Source organism: Chamaea fasciata, unplaced genomic scaffold, assembly GCF_029207755.1.
Source record: "Chamaea fasciata isolate MVZ Bird 193981 ecotype frontalis unplaced genomic scaffold, bChaFas1.0.hap1 SCAF_17, whole genome shotgun sequence".
NCBI classification, from domain to species: Eukaryota; Metazoa; Chordata; class Aves; order Passeriformes; family Sylviidae; genus Chamaea; species Chamaea fasciata.
Window position 1 is genome coordinate 3,538,878 of NW_027094102.1, and position 16,334 is coordinate 3,555,211.

Sequence of the window (16,334 nt, forward strand, 5' to 3'; positions counted from 1 at the left end):
GCCGCTCCCCCGCAGGGCCGGCGCTGCGGCGGGGGCCGCTTTCCAGAGAATACGGTAAACATGTCCGCATCACGTGCGGCCGCTCCCGCCGGCCGCGGCGCGGGACCGGCCGGGAGGGCGGGACGGGACGGGACCCGCGCTCCGCCGGCCCAGCGGGGCCGCTTTAAGAGGCCGCCGGGCGCCGCCGCCTCGCCCTGCCCGCCCCGGCGGAGAGCGATGCCCGCGGCGCCGTAGGGCGGGCGGCTCCGGCACCATGGGGCTGTGCTACAGCCTGCGCTCCCGCCTGGCCGCCGCGCACCCCTCGGCGCCCTACGGCAGCCGCGGCGAGCCGGACACCCCGGCGGCGGCGGAGCACGGCGACCCGCAGGTGCGGCACCGGCTGCGGCAGGACCTGGTGGCCAAGGAGCGGGCGGACAAGAAGCGGAGCAAGAGCATCGACAAGACGCTGAAGGCGGAGAAGCGCGAGTACAAGCAGACGCACCGGCTGCTGCTGCTGGGTGAGCGGGGCGGCGCAGCAGCCCGGCGCGGTTCGGCCCGGCCCGGCCCGGCAGGTGCGGGGCCCGAGGCCGCTGCCGGTGCCCGGGCGGGCGGAGGGGGCGGCGGCCGCGGGGGCACCGGGGCGGGGCGGGCGCGCACGTGGCGGCGGCGCCGGGCGGGGGCTCCGGAGGCTCGGCGGGGCTGCGGCAGCGCGGGGGAACGGGGCCGGCATGTGCCGTGCCCGCCCGGGGCTACCGGGGCTACCGGGGCTACCGGGGCTGGGGGGCGCTGCGCGCCCGGCCGCGCCCGCCGCTGTGTGCCGTAGGAGCCGGCGGCCGGCCCCGGCCGAGGAGCGGCCGCGCCCCCGTGAAGGTGATGCTCCAGAACGGGGCCGCGGCCGCCTGTCCGCACGCCGGCCGCTCGCACCGAGCCACGCAGCGGCACTGCGGGGGCTGAGCGGGGGCGGCTGTGCCGTGAGGAGGAAGCCCGAGCTCTCCGTGTGCGGGAGCGATCTGCCGCGGTCCGCTCCGCCTCCCCGAATGCACAGCGGGGAGATGCAGCCTCCCGGGCGGTGCGGGTCCATCCAGCGCTGCCCCGTGCACCAGCCCTCGTTCCCTGCGTGGCAGCTCGTCCCTGCCTTGGACTGCGCAGGGCTCACGGGCAGGGATGCTCCTGCGCCGGCATTGCCTTCCCGAGAGGTGCCCTATGGAAAGGCACTTTAATTATTAAATTATGCGATGTCTGAGCTTGTGTAGGACACAAACCCCGACCCAAACAGGCTTAGAAAGTCATGTGTTGGCCTTCAGGTAAGTCGAAGGAGGCTGGAAATGTTTCTCCTCCTCCTCCCCCCGCCAGTGCAATGCAGGTGGAATACAGGAATTACCCTGAGCATCCTGGAATAATAGAGAATATTTTCACATGTTCACAAATAATTTAAGCGCCTCTCGCCCTTGGAGCGTGCGTGGTTCTGCAGGACATAAACAGCAAAATTTGGCCTTCATCTTATTGGTGTGTGTTTGCAGCCTGTAATAGAGGGGCAGAATTTTAAGGAGCTTTAGGAAACAATACTGGACCTGGTTTTCTGCATCTTGGTGGTAAAAGCTCCTATTCCAGAAGCAGAGCTTCTTTTGATGTGGCTGCAGCTTTACTGATGCAAGTCTGTTAATAAAGGTGTCCCTCCTTCTCATGGGAGGGGGGTTGAGCAACACTTGTGGGAAGAGTAAAGCTCATGTGCTGTGACTGTTGGTAAGGAATCACACCTCTACCCAACGTGCATTCCTTTCAAGCACACCATACCCGTAGGTGTGTTATCGTTTGGTGTTTGGTTTTAATTTATTTCCAGTTTGTTCTGTAGTGAGCAAGTGCGTGAAGGAGGAGCCGTGAGAACTTCTCTTCCTTTGTAGATTAAATAAGTCAGAAAAAAACCCCAACAGCAGGGCTACTTTTGATGTTAATCTGCAAGCCGTTAAGTCATAAAGGCTATCTGATACAGGCTTCTGTGGGCAGTATTTCAGTTGCCTGGTTTTTAATAAAGAGCTGGGTTTTGCTGCAGTGGCATTGAACACTGAGTGAGTTAAACAACACATCTGAGTGGTTTAGAGTTGTCTACGGTGAAGCCAACAGAGCTTTCTTTGTCGAAATACCGATTTATAAATCTGATGGATATGAGTCAGTGTTATGCTGGCAGTCGTTTATTATATTTCAGCCTGGACTTGAATAGCAGGAAGTCACTTTTTGGCCCTCTTGTAAATCTTGGGATGCCTAAGAGACCCATTTCCCTGCTCCTTGCACAAGGACTGTCAGTTTTCCAGTTAGCTTCCTTCCCTTGCTGCTTCTCCCCTGCATCCCACTCTCACTGTTGCTTGGAGAATTTTCTGTTTCTAAACTGGAATATGAAATTTGGGGTACATTTGGTGATCCTTCATGTAATGTGAGCAGGTATTGCTGCCACAGCTGAGTGCGTCTGTGCTGACATTGCAGAGGGATTGCACACACAAATGGGGCAGCAGGGTGATGTTGAATGCAGGGGGCAGGAGCATCCAGCTGGGATTTAAACCTGCAGCTGGGTCTTTCTCTAAGGAATGGAGTCAGGGTGGGGAGAAAGGGCAGGGCCAGGAATGTCTCCTCACTTGGGCTGAAGCTCAATAGCAAAAGATGCAGTAGATACTTGGAGTTTCTCACTTTTATTCCCAATTTTTAGGTTGACGTGCTCCCATAGGAGTGCATCACCAACATGGACAGCGAAGGACACCAGGGGTGCCAGCTCCTTCTTTGAGAGTAACGGATTCTAAATCAAAACTGCTCTGATGTTTCAGCTCTGTCCTATCGCCAAGGCTAATTTTTTTGTATCAAATGGCTGCAGAAGCTCATGCACTTCCAAGGGCCGTGCTGGGAATGTGGAATGTTCCTTCCTATGGCTGGGCTGTACAGGACACGGGGAGTGCACCAAGTCACTGTGCCTGTGCCGTGGGGTTTGCTGTTGTAGTGTGTGTGTAACTTACGTGTCTGTTACTCTGAGCATATGTTCCCACGTTGCAGTTCCTTCTTTTGGAAGGACAAGTTCATCATTTTATCTGGGTGCTCAGGGGTGTGCAGTGTAGTTACTCAGTGGACAGCTTTATGCTGTTAATTGACTTAGACTTCTTGAATAATTTTTCAGTCCTTTGTCATCACCACTGTTGTAGAAGATAAAATCTCAAGCCCTGGAACTTCTCTTAATTTCAGTAGAGCAAATATCTTGCATCTGCTCTGCTTTGGAGGCAATAATCTGACTTTGTATTTGCAGTGGAGTAGTGGGAGGTTTTTTGCTTTGTTTTTGTGAAATGCTCAGCCAGGTGTAATCTTACTGGATTTTGTTTAGTGAGCTGTAAGAGTCACAACTTCAAGATTACAATCACTGTTGTGTTGGCAGCACAGTGTGAGTTCAGGGATACTCCTGGGAATAGGAGGTGATTTTTCATTGCATGGAGGTTTTTTGGTGTTTTTTTTTTTTTTTTTTTTGTTGGAGAACAATCCTGGCTCTAAATGTGAAAGTCTTCGTCATAAAACAATTCCACTACCTGTGTGCTCTCTTACTGGTGACAGTAATATGGGTTTTCCTCTATCTTTTTATTTTTCTTTTAAAGACTTGAAAGTATGAATCTGGTTTGCTATAAGAGAGTGAACTTGGGCCGGTCACCTCTCAGTGCTTTGCCAATCTCTCTGTACTTGGCTTTTTCGCTCTCTCAGGCTGAACTCTTGACTGTGTAAGAAGTATTTGTAGCTTATTCCCATCTTGGAAAGGAACTGTGGATATCAATATATGAATACAGATATATGTACTTGTCACCCTAAATATTTATATTAAACTACAGCTTATAAAATAACAACCATTCTGAACCTTCCCTACATCAGTGCTTAAGTAAAAATGTTTTTTTAGCAGAAATATTTATGCTGGTGCAAATATGAATATAGGCTATGCAAATGGGAAGTTTTTATGGGGAAATATTTTATACAGAGGGAAAACACACTTTAAAAAGCGGGGAAATATCAGCGTGAAGGCTGACCACAGTCACCCTCTCTGTGTGTGCTGCATGGTGAGCCCCATAGAATTAAAGACTTTCTTGTATGGTTTACATTGTATTTTTTTCCACAGGGCTGGTGCTTCATTCAGGGCACAAGATGGATGTTGTGTAGTGAATGAGCAGCTATTCAATATTCTTATCCTCCTCATACAATGTGTCACCCTGTGCCCTCTTTGCGACACTCCATCCATACCCTGTGCTGAATAAAGAACTGTTGAGCTCTTCATGCTGCAGCACTGATCACTGCAGGGACTGAATGCTTCACAAATGTCAGTGCATGGCACTGCTGTGAAATGAGGTGGTATCCTCCTCTTTTTGTGGATGCTGGAGGGGGAAATGCCACCAAAGACTAAAGCTGAGATTGTCCGAAGGCACCACGGATTTTATATGCCCCGTCTTTGCCAAACACTAATTTTAACCCATAGTACCCAACTTTTTTGTTGCTTTTTTTTTTTTTTTTTTTTTTTTTTTTTAGTTTGGTTTTTCTCTTTTAGTAAATACTTTCTGTATTTAGATCATGGACCTCATTGTTGTGAACACTCAGCACTTGTGCAAAGTGAGCTTTAGGTGCTCTGAAGTGCAGCCCAGGAGTGAGAAGCGCAGCTGGTTGTCCCTGATGGAAGCTGCGTGCTGCTCTGCTGGTCGGGGCAGCTCTGTGGCAGACTGAAGCTGTAATGGCAAATCCCACGAAATATTCCTTCTCTTGTGGTGATTCCCTGTCTCGTTAGCTCGCAGGGAGGGGGTTATCTTGGCACTGCTTCTCTTGGGATGGTATGGGAGAGGAAGACATCCAGTTCTAAAGACAGGCATGTGCTCAAGCACTTGACAAAATTCCATTTTTTTCACAAGATTTTCATTCACTTGCAACCAGTTTGTTTCTAGTGCCCCATGTATTATGAGCTGCAAGAGAGGGCACACACCCTGCTGAAAAGCATGTTATCCTGCTCAGAAGATCATGGAAACGATGTACAGGACAAAATAGACTAAAAATATAGAGGGAATCCTTATCCTGGTGCTTCCTAATTCTCAGGAACAAGATTTTTCACACTAAACATCTTATACTGAGTTGGGATTAAATTTCCCCTTTAAGAAAAGCAGGAATAGGACAAAAAGAAATCCTAGGGAATGCCTGTGATGTGTGCATCTTGTAGCAGCCTGCACACTGTGATACCAGCTGGAGAGGCAGCAGTGTTCACTTCTCCAAACGGACTGTCTTTAGCGGTGAAGGAATTACAATATTTTCCAATAGGGCTCCCAGTAATTACCAGATACTACAAGGACACTTGGACATGGGAATTTCTGTGGTTTCCATCTGCCCAGTGCAGACATGACAATCCTGCCGTGGACAGCAGGGAGGTGGAATGCTAATTATGGATCTTCCTTTGCAATGAGGAGCCTCTGCAAGAGGAGTCCTACTCAGTTCCCACAGCCGTGTCCAAAATGTGGTGCCTTTTCAGTCGGTAAATGGAGACCTTCTGGATTGGAATATGTTCACCCCAAACAAAAATAACTGGGAAGCTTTGCAAACTTTAAGAAAGCTTTACGCAGTGTGCAAGCAATGCTGCTGCCCCTGTGATGTGATTTGTGATTGATTGCTGAATGTCAGAACAACTTCGTGTCCTCAGCCGTTGCCACCTCAATGCTTTAGATCACTTAGTAAAGTATTTCTCTCCTGCTCTCATTTTAAATTTCATGAGAAGGGGTGAGGCAAGCTGCTTCTCGTTTCCTGCTCTGTTTTGTTTTGGTTGGTTTTGTTTTTGTTTGGTTTTTCTTCCTTGAGAGCTCCTGATGGTGACTTTCCTCCACACAAACAACAAGATCATTAGTCTCAGGCAGACAGATGATGTGGGGAGCTTCAGCCAGCATATTTGAAGTTTGGCAAAGTTCGAGCTGCTTCAAACAGGGTCTGGCAGGGGAAGGTGTCTGAAAAGCTGGAGCTGCTCTGCTCTGAGTGTGTGAGAATGGAAGGCTGCTAATGGATGGCAATGCTGCGTGAGGCAAGGTGGATGTTCTCTACAGGGATCTGAGCTGCAAACTAATTACTTTCACAGTTGTAGCTAATGCCGAAGGGATGCTCCGTGCATGAATTTTTGTGGGAAAGGGGGTGAGGAGTCTGAAGGATCCCCTGATCCCCAGGACCAACCATGCCTGTGCAGTCACGCAGCAGCATTCATGTACACAGTTCCTCCCTTTCCCCAGCAGAGATGCCATCTCTGTCTAGTGGTAATCTGTTTTTTTCACTCATTAAATGCCTGGTGGCATAAAGATCATCATCCATCACTCCAGAGAGGCTGCATTCATCTGTAGCCATGGATCTAACTTCAGTTATCTGAGAATCTTTATTTTTAAAGCTCAAACTCCACCCCAACAGTGCTCTCTTTCCGACTGACTTTTTTGAGCTTGTGATCCTGTTGCTTGGTCAGCACCATCTCCTTCCAGGGCAGGCAAAACGTCTTGCTTGCTTCTGTGCAACTGCTGGCACCATTCTCCGCTGGGATATCTTAAACTGAACTGTCTCCTGTGCAAGGGCTTCCCTAGAGGAAAAGCCTGAAGGAGTGCAGTTAATTACATGCAGCTCTTCCCGGGCTCCCTTAAAATTGGGAGTGTCCTTATTCACAAATATGCATGATTTCATTGAATGTCGTTCTAATTGCCACAATTTAAAAATGTCAGGAAGAGAGCTTGGCAATTCCCTGGTGCGAGGACAACTCAGATGCTTTTCATGAGAAAGCCCAGTTACCAGGCATATAAAACCATGATGGTTTAGATATTCAGACCTGAAGAATGTGTCTTGAGAAATTGAACTCCGTGACTTATTCTTATTGTTCCCCTGCTCAGTGAAGCAATTGAGAACCAAGCCATGCAAGCTTTATAAATAGCTCAGCCAAAGTTTTCTTTACTTCCTCTAATGTGTTCCCTCTGCAAAGAAAACCCACAGCGTCTGTGTCTGGGCAGCATTTTAGAAGATCTGTATGTAACTAAGAGGGCAGGAAAGCTGATGGGCATTCTCTGCACTGAGGAGGGTGGGGAGGCAGCAGGTGTCACGCAGATGTCAGAAAGTTGATGTTTTTATTTTGCCAACTGAAGGAAGGGGGTGCTAAGGAGGATGGGGTTGGTTCCTTGCATGGCATAAGATCCAGTTTTACAATCTAGAGTCTTGCTCTGTTTAGCCACTTCTGTCTCAGTGCTTTGGAAGAGGGAACAAGCGCTGTCACACTTGTGCTTCCTCTACATTACGTTGCAGGAGACTTAAACCCAAATAAGTTGCTTTTATAATGTAATGCTTGCATTTTGAGAGCATTCCTTTGACTTTGAAATCAGTCACGTCTTGCCCCTGTGCCGTTTCTGACTGCTGAAGCTGCCTTGCAGAGCAGCTTGGGAGGTGTGTGCTGCTCCCCTGGGCAGCCAGAAACGTGAGCCTCAGCTGTGAACTGTTCCTGCCCCATTGCAGAGATTTTAGATTTCACTGATACCCCGGAACAATTCGGATCGTGGCGAATGTGTGTTGTGTGCCAGCCCCGGCAGGGGCCAAAGGCTGGATTCTCCAGGCTTTAAGTCCTTTCTGACTTTTCAGTTTTGCCTTTGGCAGCTCGAGCGGGACACGGACAACTGGGCAATCGTGTCAGGCGCTTGGCTGGAGGTGATGAGCTGTGCTGGCTTCTCGGTGGAGGTGACAAACACATCTCAGGGCAGAGAGGCTGGAGGGGAAACCAGCAGCCTGCCTCACAGAAGGTGGGTGCTCTGGTCCCCGGGGCACGCAGGACTTGGGCTGTGCCTGCTTGGCAGCTCTGATGGGGAGATGCTGCTGCACAAATGAGGGGGAAAAGGCACTTTTTAGGGTTTGACCTTCTGTTTCTCTGTGTCATCCTCATTGCACGCGTACGCCACCTCTTCCTCTTTCCTACCCCGCCCCCCCCACCAAACACCATTTTTAGTTTGTGGGCTGTATTTGTTTGGCTTTGCATTTTTCCTGGTTGTTTTTCGTGCTGAAATCTCAGGATCGCTGGTCGGCTGGGAGGTTTTCTGGAGCACAGAGGGATTTGTGTGACTGGGACTTAGCACAGGGAGGAAATGTAGATACTGAGGGGAAGGGGATGGTATTGTGAGCTGAAAATCTGCACTCAGATGTTTTGGGTTTTTTATAAATACCAGTTAAAACTGTCTGCTTGGAAGAAAAATACTCTTTGAAATACTGTCTTGATGCCTTTCCCTGCCTTACTTCCACACAGGAAATTCACAATTTGATAGAACCGATTTTTCCCTGCTGATGAAAAGCATGGAACAAATTCCTTTTAGACTGTAAAAGCTGAAAGATATTTTCTCCCCTGATCCCTTAACACTACCTGGGCTCTCATTTCTCCCAGCTTCTGTGAAGTTCAGCATTTTGTGGTTTTAGATGTTGAGTGATGCAGGACTTCACTTGCTCATGTCTCAGAAGACCATGGATTTGTTTTTAACAGCACTTCAGGTATTCACAAGGAAAATGCTTCTTCTCCTCTGTTTTCCCCAAACAAAAATAAACACGAAATTTGAGTGGATAGTTCTTAAACATGTGTATATCCTTGTGATTCCAGTGGGATTATTCATGTGAGCAGGGGCGGTGTCCACTGTCCCCTCAGAGTCACCTGTGTGCTGCTATCCCACCTGGACCCTCCATCCCCTGGGCAAGGCACAGGGACACACCTTGAAGCTGCATGTAACCCACTTCAGAACCAGGCAATGTAGCCTGAATATAACTGTCAAGCCTAAATGGGAGTCTTATGGTACAAAGGAATTTAAGAAAATGTTATTCGAAACTTTGTTTGGCGTTGAATTATTCTGCATTAGGAGGTTTGAGAATCTGTTGCCTCTAGTAGAGGTCTAAGCAAAACCTAAATGCTGCAAAGGTATTTAGTGTTCAGGATTATTTTGGGAAGGGGCTGAGGAAAGGCCTGATAAGTTATGTACTTGACCGCATCTAGTTAAAAATATTATTTGGAATATAAACTTCCTTGTCTGAAGACCAGCTTTATGCATGAAGTCGAAAAGCACAAAAAGCAGTTCTCCTCCTGGCCTCCATAAGTATACCTTAATGCTGCTGAATCCTGGAAATTATGCAGGGCATGCTTTTTAAATGTTGATTTTGACTTCTTGCCTGGGACCAAGTGTAAAGTCTTTCCAAGGAAATACTTAGAAGACTTGCAATGAAACCCAAAAGCTGCTGCCAAACCTTAGTTTTTAGAAAGGGAGTAGGGGGCAATCCAGCCTGTTAAAAACTTCCAGTTGTTTGTAATTAAATCCACTTCTTCTGTGCACAATAAACATATACTTAGAAAAAGATCATTTTACATAATACTTATGTGGTTTAGTGCTGCTTTTCAGCTGCTAAAAATCAAGCAGTAGGTTTGCTATTTTTGTCTGGGAAGGTTACTGGGAGCTGGGAAGCCAGGGCTGATGCAGCTGTGCCACCGCAGTGGCACGGATCCATGTCTCCAGCGGTGACACGCGGAGCGAGCCAGGGAATCCTTTTCTCATCATGAACCATCTTTCCCACTAGTTCAAGTTTGTTTTGGATTGGCAGGGATGGGAATGAGGAGGAGATAAAAATATCCCGTCCGCGCGTCCTTCCTCGCCAGCAGCAGCACCGCTCGTGGCTTTGGTGGAAACTCTGGGGCTGCAGGAGCTTCTCATCGCTCTGGGGGCTGGCAGGAGGCAGGACCACCAAATCCTCACCACCCCGAGCTTGGTCTGCACGGTTCATTCAAGATCGTTTCAAATCCATCGTTTTGTCTGGAGGATGGGACATGTAGGGTGAGGGGGACGGCCCCAGTGTGAGTTCATCCAAGAGATAAATTTTATATTCCCTCTTGACAAGGGTGGGAATTTTTTTTTCCAGGATGGCATGGAGAAATTGTCAGTCTAAACTGGGCATGTTGCTGGAGCTGTTGGGTGTTGTGATGGAGTATACACAAGGCACAGAAAGAGCAGAGAGGAGCAGCTTAGAGGTATTATCTCATAAGTGACATAAGAAAAACTATGAAGCCTTATAGACCAGATTTGTTGGGATTTGAGAGGAAAATCCCTGTTGCTTGCTGAGATTATCCCCCAGCATATGGCAGGGAACGTAACAGAGAGACAGAATTAGCCGCTAATGATCTGGACACCTCTTGAAAACAGATGTTTGTAGTCCCATATAACTGCCTGCTATTTTTTGTTCCTCCGAAATCTGGATTGCTCAACAACAGGCCTGGCATGGTATTAGACGGCCTACTATCTTCATTTCCCACTGATCTCACCCAGTACAGATCACCTCTTTCTTAGGAGTAATCTGATGTGGAATTGGGATGGAGAACTAGGGAGATGGCCCTCCCTGCAGTGCCAGCAGATGGAGTCAGCCAAGGGCCAGGGAGTGGTGGGGAAGCTGCAGACATCTCCTTGGGCAAGCCAGGATATTTCCTTGGGCAACCCAGGACGTCTCCATGGCACTGTGGCGCTACCCCGCTGCTACTGCACGGGCAGTGTTCATTTGGGGTTTCTTGAGGAGATGAGGTTTTTGTAGATCTCTGTGGCAAATGATGCTGCACTTGAGGAGGGGATTGCTCACACTCAGTGCTGCTGCATGGGCAAGCACCTGATGTAAAACCCTCTGTGTTACACATTTTGGTGGTTTTGGTACTCTCTTACTCACCCTGGCTTGGAGCTGTTGTCCATAAATACCTGATTTACCCTCACTGTTGTTTAGGGCCCTGAAGTTTCCAACTCGGGGATGTAATTCCCATAGTTTCTCTTTGGGATCTCTTAATTTATTTAAGTGTTCCTTGAGCAATCTGCTCTGTAACGCTCCTACTATGCTTGAATTTCTTTACATTCAAAAAAATGCCTCCTAGGTTACTTTTCTTAATTTACATTACTGGAAGGCATCTTCTTGGAGCTGGAAACCTTTATTAAGGTGGGGAAAAATTGGTTAGCTGTCAGTTCAGCTCATCTATTTTCCGCCCCTTCCTTCATGTTCAAATTCCTTTTGGACTTAATCTTTTACAATAAGAACAAGACCTTAGCCTCAACTTCTCTTTCTAAGCTAGATTCTTTCGACCTGGCGTCATCTTTGTTACGAGGCTTCACACGCTGCAGTACAATAATATTTTTCTTGTGGTGCAATGAACAGCACTGCAGACGCTGTTCCAGATGGGGTCATTTTTTCTCTAAATTAGCAACTGCCTTAATAGATATTTTCCGTGGCTTCCAAACCGTGTGGTGTTGCTTGAAGGAAAATGTAATTCCACTGAGAGATTTCAAGCCCAGCTTTTGCTGGGCCTCCAGAAATAGTTTTTTTTTTTAAGTGTTTGTACAGTCAAAATGAGTTTGCTAGCGCATTGTGCTTGCATGTTGCAGTTGTGTCTTCAGAATTAGATGGAAAATCTGAATATTATCTGGTATGTTATTCTCAAAGAACAGCATTTTCATGCAGGCTACCTTATTGATGATGCAAGGGTTAAACGATGGCAAATGTATTTTGAAACAACTGGAATATTTCTTTGCATCAAGAGCAAAAAGCCCAGTTCCCTGCCTCCAGAGACACTTGTAAAGCTTCACCTCAGACCAGTTAATTTTCTGCGATTTTGAAATGATCACGTGAGATTGCAGTTTTAATGTGAACAACTTGCTTCTGATCACTTGAAACTTCCGTGGAGGGGTATAGAGGATTCTTACACAAACAAAACGTGATGTGGACTCGTGAAATCCTTGGTGGTGGCTGCTCCAGCAGGACATGAATGGAGTCTCAGGAGCATTCGCTTGAGTTCTTCTTTGTCACAGACAAACGTGGAAAATGCAGGAAATAATGAAAAATCCACCAGGACATTGTACAAGCCTTAGGATCACAGATAACTCGCAGAACATCAGTTCTAAATAGTTGAATTTATTCCAGAGAAATTCCAATATTTTCGTTGGTTATTCAGCTAATTAATCATTAGCCAACAGCAAACCATTAAATTTAAACTGTGCTGCTTCTAAGTCTTTTAAGATTACAGGATCTGTAATTACTTTTGAGGCGGAGAGTTTGTAGTTCAGTCCCGTATTTGTAGCTCATTGCTACCCTCCTGGTTCTGTCCTGAGCCACCAGCACACTAATTCCTTGTGCTAGGCGGGATTTTTTTTTTTTTTTTTAAATTGCCAAAACTACTAGGACTGTTTCAATTTTCATACAATTTCATCAAGTGAAAGGCCCTGAGCCACCTTCAGGCTTTGCCCCGGTACGTTGCACCCTGTGTGCCTTTGAGGCTGGGCAGCCGTTCCCCCGTCTGTGGCTCACACACCACATTCCATGGACAGCCTGGCACTGGATAAGGTGCAGAAGGGACAGCAAAAGGCACTGGGCAAGCCCTGGGCGTGGGCAAGAACAGCCCTTTGTGTTTGTGCGCTTGGGATGGAACAGGGTTTGTGCTGGAGCAACGGAAGCGGCTCATCCTTTGGGAGACGCTGCTGGAGCTTTTGTGTCTGAGGAGAGAAAGTGGGATTTTTGTACAGCCTAAGAGCTAAAGCTGTGCCTGCAGGGTGGGAGAGATCCCTGCCAGCTCCCCATGGGAACAGGGCTGGGAGGGCATGAATTTGTCGGGTCTGTGGGGGAAGTTTGGTTCAGTTGAGCTCTCCTGAGAAGATGTCACAAGAAGAGCGCGTGCCATGGCCATTAGGAATTTGTCCACGCTGCATTATTAGAAGAGATTCTTATTTTATTTTTTAAATTTTATCCTCTACTTGCATCCTCCTATGCACAGAGAAAGTCTTGCTTCTGTGACTTGAGAAGCAGCCGTTTTCCAGTGCTTCCCAAAATTTCCTCCAGAAAGGGATTATGTCACATCTGACCCAGATGCTTTTGGAAAACAGTGTGTCTCAGCACAGTCAGTTCTGGGAGGGACCCTCACACTCAGGAGCTGATCACAGCGGTGAGGACAGTGTTGGGGGAAAAGAGCTTTTCCTTGGATTAACTCAAGGAGCAGTCAAACACTTTGGTTTGGCTGGCTTGGCCCCATTTCCAAGCCGGACCTTCTTATTTCTCAAGTGGGAGTAGCGTCCCTGGACCTCGAAAACCGCCAGTATTTTTTCTCCTCCTGTGCTTTGATTAAGGACTTGTTTGTTGACACTTCAGTGGGTTGTGGCTCTGATGGCAGCAGCCCTTGTGTCAACCAAGACAGAGCTGCTCACTGTTGATAGTTCCTGGCTTTGTCTCTGCTTCCTAGATGTGGTCAGATAGAGGTTCTAATGGTCTTCCAAGTTGTAAGTAGGGATAATTCTCAGTAGAAAAGTCAATTCGGTATTTTTGTATTCAGTAATTCAGATTTTTGCATTTCTCCAACTGTTCCCTGTGCATGTATGTGGATCAGACAGAAGAACAATGTCAAGCCTATGCAGATCTCCAAGCTAATTTTAATAGTCTGCCTGAGAAAGCAGATGTGTAGGATGAAATAGAAGGGTCCTATCTGCTCAATAAATGTTTAAAAAGGTAGTTCTGTACATATTTTAAGAGAACTTTTCAATGGAAAATAAGTGACTGAAATTACCATGATAGTGTTTCCAGTGAACAAAATGTGGCGTAAAGTTCAGATTTACATTTCTTATTATAGTTTAGCGGGTTTCATCTTAAAGGAGTTTTAATAGGTGCCAAACGCTCTCAGTATCTGTCAAGGTCAATTATAGATGAGATTTATTTTCTTCTGGTTTTGCATGGAGCAGGAAACATGAAGCATCTTACTGGAATTGTTCCTAGAAGGTTTGAACTTCGCAGATGTGTGAGGTTTGCATATATCGTGGTAAAACGCTAAATCTGAAGCTCAGCAAATTACTCTGCTGGCTGTCAACAGAAGATTCCAGCTATTGCTGGGTCGGCAGGAAAAGAGATGAGATGGAAAAATTTCCAGCCCTGCCAGATGGAGATGTCCTGGTGGGTTACTGGTCCCATAGGGAAGGTGTAGGAGCAGCAATGCTGGGGCCTTGCCCCAATTGTTTTGGCACCTGTTTAGCCCTGGATCCTGGCTTTATTAGCCCTGGCTTTAGCTCGAGGTTCTATTACTCTCTTAGCACAAAGGAGAAATCCCCACCAGGTAGATGCCAGGTGAAAATCACACCAAAGTTTCCTTGGCAAAAATATCAAAATAAACGATCAAAAATCAACGATCTTTGTCAAAGGATGAAATACAACAACATACAACATATAAAACCATTTATCATAGCATTGCTTAGTGTTAATTCAGCATTTACTCAGCATAAACTAAGGAGAAAAACCTTTCAGCTTACGACAGCTTGGCCATCGGGCTGCTGCCGTCCCAAGGCCCCTTGATCTGTCTCGAGGGCTTCAGCAAGTCAGAACTCAAGGGCAGAATGTGCTGCTCTGGTTTCCAGCTATAAACACAGAGATCCGTATCATGTCACAACTAGAACTGATAAAGTTGGTCGTGTACTGTTTGTTATTATTTGGTTTTTTAAGCATAACTCTTCACTGCCACAGAAGACTGTGGCAGAAAGGATTCGTTCCTTTGCAGATAAAGGGCTGAGTTTGTGCTCTATTCTTTGGTTTCTTATCTTTTCTTGGCAAATGTCGGTTTTAGGGCATCTTTCTTTGATTGCTTTGTCTTTATTAACTTTGTCCCTGCCTTTTTACACTTAGAGTTGGTTTTGACATATGAGCAGTACTCTGTACATTAATATATTTTTGTAAGACTGATGCTGTAATTGTCCTTGATCTTTGGCAGAGCAGTCCATATACTCTTGGATGTGTTGTCCAGCACACCTCCTTTACCACACTTCTCTTTTCTCAAATTTAAAGTCAGGGTTTTTTCTGAAATACTGTCAATGGAATTTTTAAATATTAAAACTGTTGAGGACACAGATCACTGTTACAAAATGATGGAGAAATACAATGCTGGGGAAATATCAAAAAAACATTGTGAAAGGTCTTTTCTTTTGTCACTGTTTCCCTTTATCTCTGTTAAGCAGTCAGTATTGATCAAAGTTAGAAGTCCTAGCTCACCCCCAATATATTTTTTTGGAGAAAACCATGTAACTCCTGCAATGAAAAACATTGAGTGTGCCAGTCAAAATTGAGAAAGAACAAAATATGGAAGTCCTATTTTAAAAAAAAAAAAAAAAAAGGATGTTATCAAATGTGTTGCATTGTCAGAACTTTTGAACAGAGTTTTCTCAGACTGGCAAGTTGTAACTTCACTCAAAAAAGACTTTTCCCTCCAGCTTGTTTGACATTGGAGCAGGAAAAATTTGGGGGGGCTAATTGCACTAGTTCGGAAAGAGCTGAAACATTGCCATAACCCGTGGAGAACAAAGTAGTCCATGAGCTGACACTGGAGGGAGATGAGTGCTGGGGGTAGAACCTCAAGAAAACAATCCCCAAGATTTGGGGAGCTTGGAGCTGGCACTGAGCATCCCAAAGCGCATCAGCTTCCTGCGGGACCTGGCTCCTGAGAGAAGGAATGCGGGAAGGATGCAGTGGAGAATGCAGCAGGTGGAAAGTGCAGGAGGGATGTGGGTTTATTTGTGAGGGCCAAGAAGCCCTTGCAGGGGAGATGCTATTAAAGACCAGGAAAAATAGTGCAAAACAGGGTAATCAACCTGCCCATAGAGAACTACAGCAGCTCATGTATTCCTTTCCAAGAGAAATGGGTGCTTACGTCTTCATCCCCAGTTTTCTTCTTCTTTAGTTCCATGACCACATGCTTTCTCACACTTTCTCATTTAACTTAAAGCGAGGAAATTATACTAAAAATTACAAACGAAACCGTTTTCGTGTCGTCCTTCCACTTTATCATTTCGTGCAAATATTTGAAGGCATAACTAGGTGCTAACCTTGAGTGTTTAATGTTAGGACTAACTTCTGCTCATTGTTTACCAAAACAGGGCCACTGTGTAACAGCAATAATGTAAGTCAGTGTCAACACCAGGCACTGACATTTTAACAGAAGACCTGAGTTCATAATAAACCCAAGTCAAGGTTTTTAGGGTGAGTTAAATTTACTGCAGCAGCGCCCTCAAGTGCTGTGACACTTCCTAGGCCTGGTGGTGTCGGTCCCGTGGGACAGTGTCCGGTGCTGGGGTTTGATTCTTCAGCACATTTAGCCCGGTAAGAGCATGTAAATTATTTTGGTGGAATTTTGAGTGCTCACACAAATCTGTGAGACTATTTAAATCAATGCCAGAGTGAAGGGAAGGGTGCTGGTTTGGGAGTTTCCCCCTTTAATTGCTCGGTGGTAAGGAAGGTGGTTTCAGGACCAGTTTGGTTGGAAGTGATGGTGGAAGGAGACCTGAGCA

At 46.7% G+C, this 16,334-nt stretch overlaps 1 protein-coding gene across 1 annotated transcript in view; it reads left to right on the forward strand.

Moving 5' to 3' along the window:
* The first annotated feature begins 238 nt into the window (after positions 1-238).
* GNAS (GNAS complex locus) overlaps positions 239-16,334 on the forward strand; it is a 133,606-nt gene continuing 117,510 nt past the window's right edge. Inside the window, exon 1 of the mRNA XM_066198663.1 lies at positions 239-497. Within this exon, the coding sequence (XP_066054760.1) occupies positions 254-497 (244 nt within the window). The 5' untranslated portion in view covers positions 239-253. The remainder of the gene's footprint in view (positions 498-16,334) is intronic.